General features: G+C 30.5%; 1 protein-coding gene and 2 pseudogenes across 1 annotated transcript; 2 read left to right on the top strand and 1 right to left on the bottom strand.

Annotated features, from left to right (window-relative positions):
- The first annotated feature begins 481 nt into the window (after positions 1 to 481).
- On the top strand, positions 482 to 3,053 carry LOC149889439 (uncharacterized; annotated as a pseudogene).
- Positions 3,054 to 11,555: 8,502 nt separating this feature from the next.
- On the top strand, positions 11,556 to 11,727 carry LOC149889438 (U2 spliceosomal RNA; annotated as a pseudogene).
- A 1,112-nt stretch (positions 11,728 to 12,839) lies between these two features.
- On the bottom strand, positions 12,840 to 15,707 carry LOC145182786 (uncharacterized). Its single transcript, XM_090085988.1, has 2 exons — positions 13,834 to 15,707; positions 12,840 to 13,519 (listed from the first exon to the last, which is right to left on the bottom strand). Exon 1 carries the CDS (start codon positions 15,601 to 15,603, stop codon positions 13,864 to 13,866), a length of 1,740 nt encoding a protein of 579 aa, XP_089942114.1. The 5' UTR covers positions 15,604 to 15,707; the 3' UTR covers positions 12,840 to 13,519; positions 13,834 to 13,863.
- Positions 15,708 to 20,771: the final 5,064 nt, after the last annotated feature.

Below are 20,771 nucleotides of genomic sequence, written 5' to 3'. Positions count from 1 at the left end.
TTTTTTGAAACATTTTTATGACTACTTTGAGGTCTTCTTTTTATTAATTTAACTATGACTATTTTAAATCCTTCCTATAAAATTATATATATATATGTATATATATATAATTTTATATATACATACATATAAATGTTTTTATACTTTTATTTATGCCTATTTTGACGGTTTTTATTTATTTATGACTATTTTATAAAATAAAGAGAAGGCTCAAAATGTTTTAAGGCCTTCTTTTTACTATCTTCCTATTTCATTTATATATTTATTTTTTTTTTATGTTAAGGCCTTCTCTTTTTTTACTAGACGGGTAGTTAAATCGGGTAGTGTGTTTTAATACGCCACCTGATTTTAATACGCGATCATCGGAACTACCCGAAATACGGAACTACCCGCTAGTCGGGTTATTTTTTAAAAATATTTGGGTAACAATGTTTTTTTGTTTTTTTTCTTCTTTTTATAAATTTTTTTCTTTTCCTTTCAGATGACCAAACCATCAAAAATATGGGAATTTTTCACTAAGGCCAATGACGACAAAGCCACCTGCAAAGAGTGCCATAAAGAATTTACAGCAACGCAGGGATGTACAAGTGTTTTGCGCAAACACCTCAAAGGAAAACATGCAGATCTGTTCACAGAATTGGAAAGAAAAGATGCAGATAGAATGAGGGCAAATGACTCGTTTGAGGTTAATTCTGATTTGAGGTTAATTCTGATAATTAAATCATTTACTTTGTTTGATCTTTTTGTTTTCAATCGCAAGTTCATCTTGATACTTAAATAAAATTTACAAACATACCTGAATATGTAATATTGTCACCAGATAGACTTCTTGCTTCAACAATTGGCGTGTTTTATAAAGACAAACATTTCTGGCGATGCATGTTGATAAAGTCTTGCGTTCCAAATAAAGTTCTTTTGGATAATTTTCTTTTTCTGTCTTTTTTTCCAGTGATTGTTGTCAAAAAAATTAAACAATACCCAGCAAGCACGTAACGTTATTTCAGCGTTGCGATTTGGTTGAAATATGATTGAAAGATAACGATTTAAGTTTCAACGTTATTTGAACGTATATTCAACATTAAAAACAAAGGTTGAAAACTTCCACGGCTTTTCTACGTTTATTTTCAGTTATTTTCTAACATTAGTGCTTTGTAATAATAGCAAAAATTTACCAACGCAAATGTAATTCAAGTTTCAAATTATGGTAAACATGTTTTGATGATATATACATAAACTTATGCCAATTAGCTTATTTTAAATATAGCTAATTGGCATTTGATTTTTTTTCAGACACTTAATAAAGTCAAAATTTTAAATTCTCACTTCTAGGACTTCTCTATGGAGAAAAATTAATAAAGGTATTGTAAAATTAGCTTCTTAAACCAACGTTGCATCTCTGAAAAATATTATTGTTGATGATGATATTGATGTGAATCAAGATTATGTTTTGGTTGAAAGTCCTAATCACAGTATTATTGATTCATCTGAGAGCAGTGATGAAAATTATTTTGAGGGAGAAGCCAGAATATCTGACAATGGTGCAGAGGATATGTTTCAATCTATGTTGGCTATATTGGTTGTACGAAATCAAATTTCCAACATAGCAACTAACGAATTACTTAAGTTGCTGCGGTCATTCGGCTATAATAAATTACCAAACGATGTAAGAATGTTGTTAAATACACCTAAAAATATTAAAGTAAATGTTAAGTGTGGTGGGGAGTATATTTATTTTGGATTACAGAAATGTATAGTTAGAATTTTAATTAAGATATCTAACATTGATAAAATTGAATTACTTGTTAATATTGATGGTCTTTCGTTATTTAAAAGTTCATCTGTTCAAATATGGCCAATATTATTAAGGTTTTCAAAATTGCAACCATTTAGTGTTGCAATATTTTGTGGAAATGCTAAACCCTCATCTGAGGAAGAATTATTAGAAGATTTCTTAGGGGCATGAAGGGAAGCATTATCCTCTTTCTGTGAAATATTTCTGTTGTGATTCTCCAGCAAATCAATTTTTTAAATCTATTATCAGTCATAATGGTTATAATGCATGTGAAAATTGTGAAATTCGTGGGCAATATGTTAATGAATGTGTTATATTTGAAAAATTAGATTATACTATAAGAGCTGATATTGGGTTTGATTTATGTAATTATAAAGAGCATCAAAAAAGTTTATGCAGTTTATCAAGGATAAATTTTCCTTGTTGTTCAGGATTCGTATTAGACATAATGCATTTAGTATATCTTGGTTTAGTTAAAAGAATCTTGACATACTTGTGTGAAGGTCCAAATATATCTAGACTTGCACCTGCTCAAGATATATTAGCAGTCATATTAGAGTATCTTCTACGACTTACTGACAAAATGTCATCTGAGTTTGTCCGGCAACCACAAAGTCTGGCAGAGTTTAAGCGATAGAAAGCCACAGAGTTTAAGAACTCTGTTTTGTATACAAGCATGGTTGTACTAAAAGATACTATTTCACACCAATTTCATTATTTCTTGGCATTATTTGTAGAAGTGACCATAATGGTTGATGACAAGTTTTTTAAAAATGGTGAATTAGTGTTATACTCACAACAGCTTTTAAATTGGTTTGTTAGCACTGCTCTTGTTTTGTATGGACAAGATTTTATGAGTTATAACATTCATAGTTTAACTCACATTGCTGATGAAATAAGTAATTATTCCTCTAGCTTGCAACTCTGGTTTCACTTTTGAGAACTACCTTAGAGCTCTTAAAAACTATATTCATAAACTTCAAAATCCATTGTCACAGGTTGCTAAAAGAATCATCGAAATTGAAAATACTAGTTCTTATAAAAATGAGAAGATTATGAAAAAAAAAATTGCGTCTAATAACAAAGACAGCTGGATTTTCCTTCATTCATTAAAGGGATCTGCATAACGAAAATTTTAAACCAAAATGATATTGAATGTAATGTTTACAAGTTGTGCAGACTAGATGGGTTTTTTAGCAATCCATGTTGCTCAAAACTCTCGGATATTTATTTTCTTAAATTCAATACTAATAAGATATAACTATTTAAAAAATAAGCACTATTAAGAGAATTAAACACTTTGAATATACTAGAATAAATTCTTTCCTCAAAATTTCTTGCTAAAGGTTTTACAGGTTTTTCCAATTTATTATCAGCTAATAACATCCAATTTATGGTCAAAATCTTTGAACTATGGTATGGGCCAGAGCAGTTTGGTTTGAGTATTCAAAAGAAGGTGTTGTTTGTGAGTACGAAAATGCAATTCCGTCAAATTGGATAAAGAATGGCTTTGTTCATCGGCCAAATTGAAAGGTGGAATCAGCAATTAAAAAAAGATATGACCCAACAGATAATTGGCTTCAGTTTAAACTAAAATATGTCAAAATTAAAGGTGTTTTAAAATATTGTGTTAACATAAGGAAGAATGATTACAATAACACTTTTTATTTGTTAATTATTTTTTTTAGTTTACTAATATTGAACACCATTTTTCCCTTTTTTTTTTTTTAGTTTTAATATTTTCATGGCTTTATTGAAATCTTTAAATAATGATAGAAGTGTATGTGATAAGTATAGTGACAATATTACTGCTGGAGAGACCAGTGGAGTAATGGATTTAATAAGTAAACTTTTTTACATTTCAGTAAATATCTTTTTAAAGGGTTCCTAAAGTTACAAATATAAGGAGGATTTAGATTGCATAATTAGACAAGAGACCTGTTGATTGTTAGTATTTTTTGATTGTTTTTAATTGTAAATACAAACAAAGTAAATTATTTACAAACTAACAACGAGCTTTGATTTTTGAACTTTTGAATTGTTGGTTTAGTTTTCCTGTTTTTTAAAGTTCTACAAACCTATATTTCAAAATTAAAAATTAAAACAACTAGGTGAAAAATGGCAAGATAAATTCTCCTTTGTTTTTGAAGACTTGTAAAAAAAAACTGTAATGTTTGTTTTGTAAAATTTTGTAAGAGCACAAACGAAGTTCTCCTATAAGAACGTTCGCAATATGAACGTTCGTATATATGAACTCGTAGATATGAACGTTATTATATATAAACGTTCGTTCGTATATATGAACTCCTATAAGAACGAGCGCAAACGAAGTTCTCCTATAAGAAACAAATCACATTACCACTTCCTGTTCCTCCTACTGAGATAACAGAGCGAACAAAGAAATCTACTTTAGGTAAGCACTTGCTAAATTTTGTGCTTGCACCATCATTTTTTTAGTGGAGCTTTTTATGAATTTTAAAAGAGTTTGTCCATGTGGGGCCATTAGTTCATTTTTTTGTTAATGTTTAACAAAGATATATTGTAAACAAGTCAATTGTCCTTTTGGTAAAATAGCAAAAACTGCAAACAAAGTTTAATTTGACTGGATCTAATGCAAAACAAATAAAAAAGATAGGATTTCAAAATTTAAATATTTACAGAGGAGTTATTGGTATGTGTGTGTGTGTGTATATAAAAATATATATGTGTGTATATATATATATATATATATATATATATATATATATATATATATATATATATATATATATATATATATATATATATATATATATATATGATTTATTTGAATTTTTTTATGCTTGAAAATATTCGCATTTCTTTTAGAACACCGTTTATAGTTGTTAAAAGCTAATAAAGTTGTTTTCATTTAGATGCAGTTACCCGATGTTTTAAGATAAAAAAACACGATGTACGACGGTATATTGCAGACTGTTTGAAGTTTGCACCATATTGATTGGATGGTGGAAAACGACAATCAAATCAAAAGGAGAGTGTGATGACAGAAGATGATACAGAAGATGTTGATATTGATGATCAAGAATGATTTTATCAAGATCGTTTTCCAAATAATTTTTATTTGTATAATTTTTTGTTTTAAAAATGTTTAAATTATCTTTGTGGTTTTGATTGCTTTCATTTACAATTTAGTTATCTGCATTTAGAAAATGACGAATGGGCAGATCATTTGTGAAACTATGATAAGATATATAAAATCGACTATTGCAGTCTTTATATTGTATTGAAATTTAATAGGATTTGCTAATGGTCACAATTTAGCTTAAATTAATAAAGACTTGGATAAACTTTGAAAAAATAGCACATACAATGATTCTTATCACCCGCACAATATTTCTTATTTATGCAATATTGTTATTGTGAGTAGAATATTCTACTCACAATAACATTATTGTACATATAAGAAATGTTCGTTGAACCAACGCTAAATCAACGTTAAAATAACGTTGATCTGTGGTTTGTTTTCAACGTTAATCTGACGTTTGGTTTCAACGTAGATTTGCGTTTCCTTTCTAACCAAAAACTAACCTTAAATTTCAAAAATTTTTCAACGTTTTTTCAACGTTGATGTGCTTGCTGGGTATTAATATGGTACTCGCCTTGTATACGAGAAGTCTCAAATTCAAATCGTAAATGAAGACCCAGATAGAAATTTAATTTAATTAGTTTTCTCAATCACTTTTATGGTATTGAAGTCCCACACAGAGCAGTTGGATTTAAAGGACATAAGGTAATTAAACGATCAGTTTGTAACATGATTAAAGAAAAAGTAGAACGTGAAAAAATTTTGATATACAAAGCTCGCTTAAAAAATGATTTTAAAAAAGTAACTTGTTAGTAATCAGTTATGTAACGCAATTTCAATTAAAATTACTAAAATTGTCATTATTAAATATTGCTTTACCCACAAACGATTGCAATTAGGAAATCAATATGATCCCACACTGAGTTAAAAAACAAATTAGTTAAATTTCTCATAAAAAGTTCCGCTTCATTTCGGTAGTGGTTTCGAGCCGGAAAGAGAATAAGTTAAAGGTTGTCGAAGCAGAAATTTTTCGTTCACTACGCGCCAGCAAAACACTATATATATATATAACATGTAACATATATTATATATATATATATATATATATATATATATATATATATATATATATATATATATATATATATATATACATATGTTATATATACCTTAACATAAAAAGTCTTCAACTTTATAATTGTAATTCCGTTACGGAAACATTATTGTAATACAGAACTAATATGATGTAATCTTTAAACTTTAATTACAGAAGCGCAGCGGTATTGGAAGAGGAAAGATTAATTGTGTTCGATAAAAATAAGTTAAAGAAGATTTTTGACTGTGAAAAGAAAGAGTTTTCACACTTAACTTTTTTATTCGAACTTTCCTATAAATAATGTTGTGTAATCAGTTTGTTATATATATGACTGCTCTAATTCTATTAAACCAAGATAGCATCTTAATTCAATCAAGAAGTATAAAAAAAGACATATTTGTGAATAAATACAGTGTCATGAACAGAGTGGGTATTGATTTATGCTATAGTTATCTTGTAACAGATTGCAAGAATATATTTGGTCTTCGTCTGTGTGGGAGCAGGCAACAGACCACGTGCTTTTAATGGATTTTGTAATTACATTTCAAGCTGTTTAATTCAGTTAAATCTGGTATTATTTATAATAACATTGGCGTTATTTTTGCAGCACATTTAATATATTCTTTAATATAAAAATGATGAATTTAAAAAGGAGAAAAATTAAATGCTTATCTTGCTAATTTAAGTTGAATCAGACGAAGTGTGGAGAAGTTTCTCTGATAAAAATCAACCAAATTTTAGGCTTTTAAAAAAATCAAATTCTCGTTTTACTCTCTGAAATTCTTGCTGAACTTTGAAGTTAACGAATTTCAGACTTATTTTATTTATTTTATTTTATTTAATGTTTTAAACGTTTGTTTGTTTGTTTTTTTAAATCACTTTTATTTACATTACATTTCATACTACATGTTTTATAAAGTTTATTAGTTTTTGTTGTGCGGATTACTTTGTTTTGAGATTCTACCCAATCATATATTAAGCAGATGATGTTAAGCAGTATCTTTCTGATGGCATAATTGAATTTTTTAAATCACAATGTATCGCTTTCTTGAAATGTGCTAAAAAATTTGAACTTTTTGGTATGTGTTTATTTATAAATAACATCGAGGCGGGCATGTAAACGGCGCACCCCAATGAAATTCGGTAAAACCGACAGTTTACGAGTTTAGTCCAATTTGCTTTAAATCAAATTAGTTGACAATACGAAAAACGATTGATGGGATATATTTTACGATCTTTTTAATCACGTTTTAATAGTTAAGTCAAGCTTTTTATTGAGCTTTTTTTTTCTTCCGAACCGCGAATAGAAACCCACCAATTCTGTAAAATACACCAAACAAGCAGACTTGTAAGCTGTCGGTTTTACCAAATTTAATGTGGGTGAGTCGCTTACATGTCCGTCAACATCGAAATAAACCTAAACATATGAATATTGATTAACATTATTATATAATTTTAGATTAATTTTTTTTTAAATAGTGTAAAAAAAGTTGTGATTGTTAAAAAAGTTGTTATTATTTTTCGCACGCGCAGATTTCACAGTTAATAAACTTTTTTAACGACTAACTTTTTTAACGCAACACCGGTAGCTGTTTTATTTAAACTGACAATAAAACATTCTTGCTTTGCTTTGATTTCTCATTGCGTCATTTCAGGCTGCCAAAACAGACCTGGGCTGGCAAAAAGTTTGCTTTACTGCGGAAGCGCGAATTAGATATCTAGTTAATATATATCATTGATTCTGCCAAACAAATAGGTGCGGCCATTTTGGATTATTATGAGAAAGTAAATAGTTCAATGTGCATTAAAAAATGACAGACGTACAGCGAAGTGAATCTATCGAATCATTAGAGAGACAGAGTGGCATGTTTTGTTAAATAACCTTTAGTAAGACTCAAAAGTTTAACAATGCACAAAAAATTTTTTATTCTTAAAAGAACTTTAGGATACATTTATTGGTGCAGCGCAGCTCGAACTGCCCATGGAATATGCATTCCAGATAACGGAAGCTGGCTTCAATTCAGAATGCCATATTCTGTACATTCGGATTAATCGGGGCTGCTTCTATCCTTTAAATTCATAGGTATTTGGAATACAATTAATGTTTTGGAATCACGAGGTCACGGATCTACAAACGTTTAAATTGATCTTCTTCTTCTTTGGACAGTGGAACAGATGCTTTTGCTTCCTATAAATCTAATTTTTTGTTTTAGAAGAAACCTGAAAAAGCTCAATAAAATTATCTCTCATTATTAGTGGATAACAAATAACCTGGACGGTCATAAAAATCCATGGTTCTACTTTGGCTTTTATTATACTAAGTTAAAATATCTGAACCTACAACAAGATCGATAGATTGTTAACACCTTAAATGAAGTTCACTATTACCTTCAGAAACTGATCAATTATAATCTAACTGAACGGATAGAAAACTCTTACCATTTTTAATTTTACTACACAAAAACTACTTTTTAACTTTTATGTATATTCCATAAATTATTAGTTCCTTACCCAAGTTTAAAATGAGTTAATGGTATTTTTCACCTTTTTAATTGCAATTATTACTTAACTCTTTAATCATACAGCTATTAACTTTTGCAGGTTAGAAATATCTGTCTATTTTTGAGTAATCGACTGCACTAAAATGACAGTTTCAAAATTTTAGAAAAATATTAACTTTTCGTTCACTTCCATATATTTATAAAGATAATATTTATATATAACGTAAAAACCACTAAATTATACTACATAGTAAGATAAGTTAGTCATGCATTGTTTGATTATTTATTTTTAAGTTATAGTTTGAAATAGTTATGTTGTTTCTTGAATTTTCTTTATTTAAATCTTGTACATTTTTGTTGCGACTACTGCGAAACCTCCGCCCAGGTACAGCAGCATTGTCTTGTCATTTTTAAATTTTGCCATTATGTGCAATATCTTGAAGTTTCCTTTATGGACGAAACAATCGCTTAGTTTTAACAACAAATGATATCAGTCCTAATTGTTCAGCATTTTGTTAAAACGTTTCTAAAAAGATTTACACTGTTTTGTTTAAGATTTTTTTTTAACATAAAAAGCTTTTACTTTCTCACTGTTTTTTTTAAAAATAGTACTTTTTTAATCGCTTTTAGTTTGGTTTTGAAAGAATGTAATACATTATATCCTTAGTTTTTTGTTCAAATGAAAGTCCAATGTTTTTTCCCTGTATATGGCAAATTGTTTTAAACGAATTCACTACAATCAAATACAGTAGTTCTCCATAATAACTCAAGTTTTTCATCATTTGAAAATGCTGTGTCTAGAAATCTTAGTCTTCTTGTTAGACATGTGGCTGTCGACATTACACTTTAACAAAAATATATATATATATATATTTTTCCATTATTTAAAACTTTATTATAGTTAATTATATTGGAAAAATATAAACAAAAGCAAAATTGTTGAAATTTTTTTGCTTCACACAAAGAGGAGAAAGTAATGACCCATGGGTTTTTAGACTTCAAAAACCACTTAATCGACTTCGATCTTTTTTGTTTTTTTTTTTTGTTTTAAAGCAAACTTATCTCCAAATACATTAAAGCTTTTAGAAAAGATTATCTTCGAGCTGATCACAACATTTTCTAACTTTCATACGGACACCTCGTATGAGCTTTTAGACAACAGTTTTCGTTAAATTTCGGACTTTCGCTGTTCTTATGCAGCTCACGTTTCGTGCTTGTCCCAACTTTTTCAATTGGGCGAAGTTGTGGTATGTTTGCTGGATTCATGTTTTTTGAAATAAAATTGACGCTATTTTGTTAATAGCATTCGATTACACTTCTTGAGTAATTGAAAGATGTAAAATCAGGTCAGAAAACGGGCGGATTATCATGTTTTCTTTTAAAAGCGACTATTTGTAAGTTGCTTTTTTAAAAAATCTTCTACGTTAACTTAAAAACTACGAAAAATGACAGAGTTTTAAAACCACATGAAGAGATGGGTGGTTGGTTTTACTTGCTTTTAACAAAACATCATCATCATCATCATCATCATCATCATCATCATCATCATCATCATCATCATCATCATCATCATCATCATCTTCATCATCATCATCAAATTAAAGTACATTATTATTAGTTTTCGAATTTATTGGTTACAAAATGACAAAAACTCGCAAAATGTAAGCAATCAAATAACTTAAAAAAACTAAAAAATTGACATGTAAAGTATTACGAGAACCACTTAATCAATTTTAATAATTCTTTTATTGTTGTAAAGCAAACTTACTCTCCTTTCTTTTCTTTTACCTTATCTCTCTTTCTAATCTCTTATCTTTTCTCCCTTTCAAATAAATAAAACGTTGTTTTTAAAAATGTTAATAGTGAACAAAGATGAGGTATTTGCAAGTAGAAAAGAGGAGACTTATTTTCGACGAATGGCTTAAAAATTGTTATGTTTTAATTAATTCACGGGCTAAAAAGCACAAATTCAAAGAAAAACTGTAAATTGTATTTTCAAATTGTGGAAAGAAGGTTACAGATTGGAAAGTCGAGAAACAGAGAAAGAGCTCTGTCAAGTTTAAAACTTAATCAAAAAGTGCTCAGGTGGATCGATGAAAATCCAGAATACTCCGTTCATGATATCGAAAGAAAAGCTGATTTTCGCAAGTGTACACTTCCAGAAGTCAAAAACGATTTAGCTACAAGACATGCATGAAGCAGAAGTTCTCCAGTAGACGGAAGAGCTTTGTGAACTGAAAAGCGCAGTCGAACACAGTTACAACAAGAACTTCAAGGAAACCAATAGTGGATCTGAATGGATGACGAAACCTACAGTACATCTCTAATTCTTAGTTCTTTTAGTTAAATTATTAATATGAATGTTGTATACCGAGTAAGTAAGCACTTAAGGAATCATAAAGATCCTTATGACTCAAAAAGTACCTAAAAACATAGCTGTAAAATATTAAATAGTAGTTGCTGCTGCAGAGAGTCTACCTGAGATTTACATAAATGTTCAGCAAATCTGGTCCTGTATTTGGGCTAATTATGTTAAACTTTTCAATTCTTGTGACCTTAAAATGGTAAATTTTCTACGAAGACTCCAGATACACTCAAGCACCCATTCTTTCACATGGTGCAATAATGATTTTAAAAATCCTGCAAATCTGGGATCTTGAGAACTATGGGCTCTATCAAACTCAGTTATCAAGTTTTTCTGAATTCAGGAAGTGTATTAGCTAAAGCCGAACTGTCTGGCAGTGCCATTTATGTATATCATTACTAAATGTGATGACACCTCAATCTTGGACATCATTTACCCAATGAGATTACTTTTTTCGTTGGGCGTTGTACACCAATTGTTCCAGATCCTGAAAAAAATTTGGCAAATGCTGATCAACAACCAGTATCTTTATATATTCATCCAAGTTCCTACCAGGGAGGATAATTAGAGTGGAATGAGTGTAAAAAACTGATTAACAATTTGAATGCTCTGCACTTACTGACTTAAAAAAGTTCCACAAGTTTGGTCTTATTTAAATTTTAAGGAAGTAGTGAGCGCATGTTTTAATTCTAAATTTAACATCTTATCTTACAATATCTAATGGAATACAATATCTAATCGCTTCTCGGCCTAATGGCTAAGATCAAGTGTAGTATCACATGGATTGGTTGCGAGCTGGCTAGGCCGGTGTACTTGTATTAAACTGATTCTTTTTTTTTTTTTCGCCCGTTCCTCAAAGGGGAGGCAAACTCAGGGTCGACGTGCTTCTGGGTCTTCCCTGGAGAGGTTCGGGCAAGTCTGCAAGGCATCGGCTGGAGGACTATAAACACTCAATACCTCTAATGGAAGTTTTTTTTAGCTCATTCTTCAAAGGTCTTCCCTGGAGAGGAGTGGGCAGTCTGCAAGGCAGTTGCTGGGGGATTTAAAACACTACAATACCTCTAATGGAAGTGTGACACTTAAAGTCTTTTAACTGAAGGACTTTATTTGCCACAAAAATTTCTTTAGGACTGTTCATTGAACAAGCTATTGAAGTAGCACATCAACTATTTTTTCATCACTGGATCAGATAAAAAAGGTCAATCAGAACTCCAGAGTATGCCCAAAGATGGTCAGTTGAATTGTGGACTTCAATAACAAGCAACTTAAGAAAATTTAAATGAAGACTACTTAACATTTTTAATGTATTTGAAAAGTAAGAACATGGAATTAATTTCGAGAAGAAAATTAATAGAATTTGTTTTTTGAAAACTTTCAAATGTTTTTTATGTTGAATAATGTTGCTAAGAAAGCATGTGCTTGAATAAAAATGAAAATAACTTTTTTTACAAAATATCTAAAATTTCTCTTTTTCCAATGTTTTTAAGCCCAAAGATGAAATGCATAATGGTGAATTCCATCGTGACGGAATCACCGATTTGAGCTTATTTTCCACATTTATGTTATAAAAATAAAAAAAACTGTAATGTGCATATTGTTATTCTATATGAATATAGAAAAACTGTAATGTGCATATTGTTATTCTATATGAATATAGAATAACAATATGCACATTACAGTTTTTTTTATTTTTATAACATAAATGTGGAAAATAAGCTCAAATCGGTGATTCCGTCACATGGAATTCATGTAATGATTAAATGTGGGCCTTATCACCATCACAAAATTTGTCTGTTTTGCCAAAGACAGAGTGAGACTGAATGAAAGACTATTATTCATTTATATACATTTTTGTCATGCCAATCTCAACTGTTTGGTCTGAGTAAATAAATAATTTTCTTAATTTACAAGAGTTATTGAAGTTGTTTTGCCAATAACCATAATAACAGTTTGTTAGTAGAAAATATTTCAGAAAAAAGTCTTAAAAAGAGAACATTAAAATATCAATAAATCAACAACCATGCAAGACATTTGCATAAAAATTTATCTACTTATAACATAGGTTACATTATAAACCAATTTTTATGTAAAAACTTCCATTTGGTTAGCTTTAATAAACTTTTTTTTGAACTTTCTGGCATGAAAACAGTTGTCTCAACAATTTTAAAGTCTATTTCCATAAACGTTATAGTTGGATTTCTAAATTTGAATTTCTAGACAGTAGAATGTATCTACTTTCATTTAACATCGATTAGTACTTTCAGGTCAGCTCAAAGAGCATTCTCAATTACAAGTGTGTATCTGTCAAGCATTAAGTTCAAGACTCTTATAAGAGCTCTTCTTAGCTAAATATATTTGTTTCTTCAAAAAAAATATGATTGTTTCTTCTATCATCCGTAATATATCTTTGATCTACTAACAGATTTTGTTATCTGTCTAATGTGCTCTCTTTTATCTCCATTTTATCTTTTGTATAAACTTGATTCTATCTTGTGGAGGAAGAACTGGAAATTGATTGTCATTAATTCAATATCCAAAATACATCAGATATATTTATCATTGATCAATTGTAATGTTTTTTTCATTGTGATGATATTGTAAATGTAACAGAAAATACCAGGATAATTTTAGGCAATCGGGGTATGAAACAGTTCAGTATATAAAAGGGTCTCAACAATGTGTAGGAACAATATATTGATAACTGAAAAAGAAAATATTATAATTACTTTAATAGTACATCGGTTGACAAGTAAAACTCATTAAGTGCAATTAGCTGCAGTGTCACTTAGTTAGTTTTACTTGTCAATAGACAAGTATTAGTCTATTATATATAAAACATTCACAAAATCACACAAAAAATTAGTCAGTTTAAGGAAATTACACACAAAATACAACCTAAAGTATTTATTTGAGAATATTAAAATCAAAACATCTGAATGTAAAAAAATTATCTAACATATTTTCAATAAACTAATTTTTATTTGATTTTTAAGAATTTACTATGTAGAAACATACTAAAAATCCATTTGAATCTCTCAGAAGATGTCAATTCAGTTTTTTTTTTATATACATCTCAATTTGCTTCTCAAGAATGTTTAAAGGCATTCCTCCCATGGATGCAACCAAATTATGAAATTCTTTAAGATCAAATTTTTCCCCAAGTTTTTCCACAGACAGACCCCTTAACTCTTTAATTTTAATTTCTCCCATTTTATATCCACAAGCTTGACCAGGCCAAGTAATGTAGCGATCAATTTCTGAAGAAATTGTATGAGAGTCAGTTGCTGTATGCTTTGACATGTATTCAACTGCTTTATCTTTACTCCACCCTAATGCATGAATACCAGTATCAACAACCAGACGACAAGCACGAAGCATTTCATTAGATAATCTTCCATAAAGATCATACAAATCTTTATATAGTCCCATTTCTTCACCAAGATATTCAGAGTATAAACCCCAACCTTCAACATAAGCAGTATTTAAAGAAAATCGTGCAGGAGATTCATAATACTTCCTATCTTCTAAAAATCTTCGAAACTCTACTAATGGGCCATATTCCATGGTCAAAGCACTTTGTAAATGATGTCCAGGTTCAGCCTCATGAAGAGCTAAAGACAAAGCTTCAAACTTTCGCTTCATTTCAAGTTTACTGGCATTTACGAAAAATGTTCCAGGTCTACTTGAATCCTCAGAAGGTGCAAGATAATAAGCATTTGGCATGGTGGGAGCTACATCATCATTCATTTTTGTTATAATATACTTTGCTTTTGGAAGTTTTGTAAAATAGTTTGGCAAAATGTTTTTTATTTCATTGCAAATAGTTTCATAATGTCGCATCATTTCATCAGCATTAGAAAAACTAAACTTAGCATCTTCCTTCAAATAAAGTTGAAAATTTTCTAATGTTCCTTCAAAACCCAACATATTCTTAACATCTATCATTCTTTGAGTTATTCTATGAACTTCTTGAACTCCAATAGCATGAATATCATGAGGTGTTTTGTCAGTAGATGTATGAAACTTTAAGCAAGCTTCATAAAGTTTGGAACCATTTTTAACAGAAGATATAGAAACATTCAAACGTGTTTGAGGTAAATAAAATTCCATCAGGTACAAAAGCAACTTAGTATAGCTAGGATACACATCAACCTCTATAACATTCTCTGCTTCATTAACAAGATCTTTCCAATCATTAATAGAAATTCCCAAAGGACACTCATTGAACAGTTGATAAAAAGATGAACTTTTGAAAGGAACTTTTAACATACTTTCTAAAGTTTTTATAACAGGATTAACAGAGAGAGAATGCATTGTCATTCCAATGTGAATACCTTCCTTAAGTAGCTGAATTGTTTCATCTATTTGCTGAGGAAACTTGTGCATACGATCAATTATTTTTTTAAAGTCAGACAGAGATTCTCTCTTCATATAGCTCAAAAGTCTAGGAAAATCAGATTGAGGACCCTCCAACTGGTTAAGTGGCCAAACATATGAGCAATATGTCATACCAGATAAGTATTGCTCTAAATCAACTTTCAAAAGCTCAAGATTAATAAGCAAAACTGGGTCTGTTTCAACACTAGTTAAAGACATAATTGTAAGCAATTCTTTGAGAATCACTTTTGCTTCATCTTCTCTTCTCAAATAAGAGTTTAAACTCATTTCATCTAATCTATTGTCATACTTATGACAACCAATTGAAGTAGCAAATTCAGGGGAGTTAGACAATCTCCATAACCAAAAGTTATTAAAAAATAAAGCAGCTCGAGAATGTAATTCCATAATTTTTAATCATATAACACAACTTACTTTGTTAAACTCAACGTTTATGTTTTATAAAAAAACTTTCGCAAGAGCACTTCGCAAGATCACTTCGCAAGATCACTTCGCAAGATCACTTCGCAAGATCACTTCGCAAGATCACTTCGCAAGATCACTTCGCAATCAATTACTAAAGCTGACTGACTAAACGGGGAAAAAGAGTTCTCTTAGTAGTTCCGTCTCTAAACAGTCCCACTTTGCACACGAATTTCAATATTTTTTCTAAGAATTTTTGGAAACTTTCTAAAAAAACAGTGCAAATAGGTTTTTCAAATGTTTTTACTATTTCTTTTTTTAATGAAAATGTATTTTAGACCGTTGTTAACCATGAACGTACCATGTACATACGAAAATAGTCATAAATTCTAATTTAAAATTTTGCATAACAAAATATGTAAATATATATCCTTAAGCATTCTTATAACAATGGAAAGTAACTGTCAAATAACTTCAATCTGATTGAATTATTTCCAAAATCTTTCATGTTTGACATGTAAGGATCTGACATCAAAGATATAGCATCATTGCTTAATGGCGCTGAGTTTTAACGATGTAATAACTTTTTTGCAAAATGATGAAAGGAGAGGTTCTGAGGGCACGGGTAAGGTGTTAAGATAAATCCTTAATGGTTTTGTCGCGAGACATTAAAAGCTAATATGAGGTGTGGAAAATATCCTCGAAACATCTTATCCAAGTATTCAATGAAGACAATTCGTATTCGTATAGGGTTTCATTTATTTTTAGCTGTTCGATTTTATATTAAAAGGTTTGGTATCTGTTGTGATTCTTAGTGTTTATATTGTTTTTGAACTTTTTGTGTTATGAACTTTTTGTGTTATATTTAAAACTCTTGTATCTTTAGATAAGTATATTATTGTTGAATAAAGCCTTTATCAAGAGGTTTATGTTTATTGGGTTCATCACAATTTATTCAACATATATGTATATATATATATATATATATATATATATATATATATATATATATATATATATATATATATATATATATATATATATAAATGTCAAAGATCTTAAAACCAACAAGGCTTGATCTTGACCATAATGCACCAACTGCTTCAAAAGAATGGAAGCATTGGAAACGAACATTTGAGAATTTTATTGAGGATTGTGGAGAGGATGCTCCAGATAAATTTCGCTCCATCATTAATTTTGTATCATCCAATGTTTATGATTACATTGAAGAGTGTGATTCCTATGAGAGCATCATTGAAACACTGGAAAACTTATATATAAAAACCCCTAATGAAATTTTTGCAAGGCATCAATTACTAATAAGGCATCAAACATCAGGTGAATCTCTTGAAGACTTTCTTCAGGAACTACGCAAACTTAGCAAAAACTGTAATTATAAAGATGTCTCAGCTGAACAATATCGAGAGGAACAGTTAAGAGACGCTTTTATTTCTGGAATAACCTCAAATTACATTCGTCAACGCCTTCTTGAAAATTCAACATTGAATTTACAATCAGCATTTAACCAAGCTCGCTCTCTTGAAATTGCTCAGAGGAACTCTGAGTCTTATATACAGAAACCCCCCTCATCATCAACCAGTCCAAATATTGTTGCTACTATAGAGTTACCAGAAGAATCTACAGCAGCACTTAATGCAATGCCTGTTCATCCACAAACAAATTGTATTTATTGTGGTAATCAATCTCACAACCAACTCAATCGAACCTCTGCTCGGAAAAATTGTCCAGCTCAAAATGTTACATATTTTAAATGTGGAAAAAAAGGACATTTCTCCAAAGTTTGTCTTGGCCGGTCAATCAATAAGACCCACAGTGTTACTGCTGCAGTGCATAAACCAAGTTTGTGTACTCTTTCAAGTGGCTGTCCTGAGAGCCTTTCTCATGCATCTGTTGTTGTCAAAATTAATGATGAATCATTAACAGCACTAATTGATTCTTGTAGTTCAGATAATTTTATAAGCAAAAAAATTATTGATAATTTGAAAATAAAAACAATACCCAGTAAAAGAAAAATTTCTATGGCCCTCACAACAATGGAGTCTGGTTTGGTGGGTTGTTGCTCAGTTAACCTCGAACTAAATGGTTTACTGTATAATAATGTTCGGTTTGGTGTCTTGGAAAATCTTTGTAGTGATATCATACTTGGATATGACTTCCAAAAGCAACACAAAAATCTTATTTTTCCGTTTGGTGGAGAAAAAGAAGACTTAATAGTCACGAAGGAAAATAACCTATGTGCCCTGCAAATGGCTCAAATAAAAATACCTTCCTTGTTTATGGGTATTTCAAACAAAACGCAGCCAATAGCTACTAAATCAAGAAGGTTTAATAAAGATGACCAAAATTTTATTGAAAGTGAAATATCACAGCTATTATCAGATGGTATAATTGAGCCATGCTTCTCACCATGGAGAGCCCAGGTAGTGGTTGTAAAGGATCTTACTAAATCAAACAAAAAAAGACTTTGCATTGATTACTCTCAAACAGTTAACCTTTACACTGAATTAGATGCATATCCTCTCTCCAGAATAGATGATATAATAAATGAACTTGCAAAATACAAGGTATTCTCTACCTTTGACTTAAAAAGTGCTTACCACCAAATTCCTATAAAAAATTCAGATAAAAAGTATACAGCATTTGAAGCAAATGGTAAATTGTTCCAATTTTGCAGGATTCCATTTGGAGTTACTAATGGTGTGTCTATGTTCCAAAGATCTATGGACAAATTTGTTGAAGAAGAAAAGTTGCATGACACTTTTCCATACCTTGACAATATAACCATTGGTGGCTATGATCAGGCACATCATGATGAAAATTGTCTACAGTTTCAAAGCGCCTCACAACGTTGGGGCTTAACATTAAATGAATCAAAATCTGTCATTTTGGTTCCTTCGATAAATATTCTTGGTTATTGCATTAGTCATAACAACATAAAACCAGATACTGAACGATTACGTCCTTTAGATTTACTACCTCCTCCATCTGATGTTTTATCACTTCGTCGAACTTTGGGTATGTTTTCTTATTACTCAAAGTGGATCCCTTCTTTTGCTAATAAAGTTCGACCTTTAATTAATGTTAAATCATTCCCAATCGATAGTGAAGCATTTGAAGCATTTCAATTACTTAAAAGAGAACTTCACTCTGCCACTTTGAGTTCTATTGATGAGAGTTTACCTTTTGTTGTTGAATGTGATGCATCAGATGTAGCTGTATCAGCTACCTTGAATCAAAATGGTCGCCCAGTTGCCTTCATGTCTCGGACATTAAACAAAAGTGAAATTAATTACCCTGCAGTAGAAAAAGAAGCAGTGGCTATTATTGAAGCTGTTCGAAAATGGCGGCATTTGTTGTTACGAAATCAATTCCAGTTAATCACTGATCAGCGTTCTGTAGCTTTTATGTTTGATAACCGAAAGAAAACAAAGATTAAAAATAGTAAGATTCAGTGCTGGAGGATGGAGTTAGCAGAGTTTAGCTATACTATATCGTATCGTCCTGGAAGTGATAATGTAGTCCCTGATGCACTTACGCGTGCTTTTTGTGCCACAACTCAACCTCAAACAAACCTAAGCGATATACATAACTGTTTATGTCATCCAGGAGTCACTCGCATGGTTCACTTTGTTAAATCTAAGAACTTACCTTTTTCCACCGAAGAGGTCAAGAAAATTTGCTCTAACTGCCATATTTGTTCAGAATTAAAACCAAAGTTTTATCGATCTGCAAATGTCAGTGAGTTAATCAAATCGATACGTCCAATGGATCGTCTAAGTATAGATTTTAAAGGACCATTGCCATCGAATTCTAGAAATAAGTATTTATTTACAGCTATTGATGAATATTCTCGGTATCCATTTGCAATCCCGTGTCCAGATATCAGTTCAACAACCGTTGTGAAATGTTTAGACCAAATATTCTCTTTTTGTGGTTTTCCAACTTACATTCATTCTGACAGAGGCTCGTCATTCATATCTAATGAACTAAAATCTTACCTGACTCAGAAAGGAATTGCAACAAGTAATTCCACTCCATATCATCCTATCAGTAATGGACAAGTTGAGAGGTACAATGGGTTGATTTGGAGAAATATTTGTTTGGCACTAATAACCCACAACCTAGATGTTAGAAATTGGGAGATTGTTCTATCCGATGCCCTTCACTCACTACGTTCGTTATTATCAACTGCAACTAATTGTACACCCCATGAGAGATTATTCAGTTTCCCTCGGCGTTCATCATGTGGAACTTCATTACCCTCATGGTTAACTCCTGGTCCCATTTTTCTTAGACGTTTTGTGCGAACAAACAAAAACGATAATCTTGTTGATAAAGTCGAATTAGTGGATGTAAACCCAACATATGCTAATATTCGTTACCCGGATGGAAGAGAATCAACTGTTTCACTTCAAGATCTTGCACCATACTCTGCCCCACAAGAAAAGTCTTGTAATATCAACGAGAATAGAATTATTGAATCTCATGATAATGCAACTGCGGAAGTGTTTAATGTAAATAAAAGCCCATCACCGAAAATTGCATCGGAAATAAGTGTCGAAGTCAATAAACCAATAAATGAGTCATCTACTGACGTTTTGCGACGTTCTACAAGAACTTGCAAAGTTCCTGCAAAATTTGATGACTTTATACTAAACTGACGAAGCTAGTGTCTTTTCTATATAGATGGGAAAATTGTTGTGATTCTTAGTGTTTATATTGTTTTTGAACTTTTTGTGTTATGAACTTTTTGTGTTATATTTAAAACTCTTGTATCTTTAGATAAGTATATTATTGTTGAATAAAGCCTTTATCAAGAGGTTTATGTTTATTGGGTTCATCACAGTATCTATCATGGTCAAATAAAATTTGTGTTGTACATAGATCACATTGTTTTCTAAGCGAACTTGGCTTGGTGTAACTGATGAGATCTGTTCTCTAATTTTTCCAACTTCTTTATAAATTTGAGGTTCGTTTCTCAATACAATTTTCAGCGGTCTGCAAAATCGGGTCGAAGAAGGTCGCGGATTTTTCCAAATTATATTATATCATAATATTATATTATTATATTACTTTTGTGAGCTGCAAAGAAATAATACAAACTACGAAAAGATTTTCATATGATAAATTTG

This window comes from Hydra viridissima, unplaced genomic scaffold, assembly GCF_058129835.1.
Source record: "Hydra viridissima isolate aposymbiotic clone 2 unplaced genomic scaffold, HvirCarnegie_v1 scaffold_4, whole genome shotgun sequence".
NCBI lineage: Eukaryota > Metazoa > Cnidaria > Hydrozoa > Anthoathecata > Hydridae > Hydra > Hydra viridissima.
The sequence above is the reverse complement of the archived record's forward strand: the minus strand, read 5'-3'. Positions and strand labels throughout refer to the sequence as shown.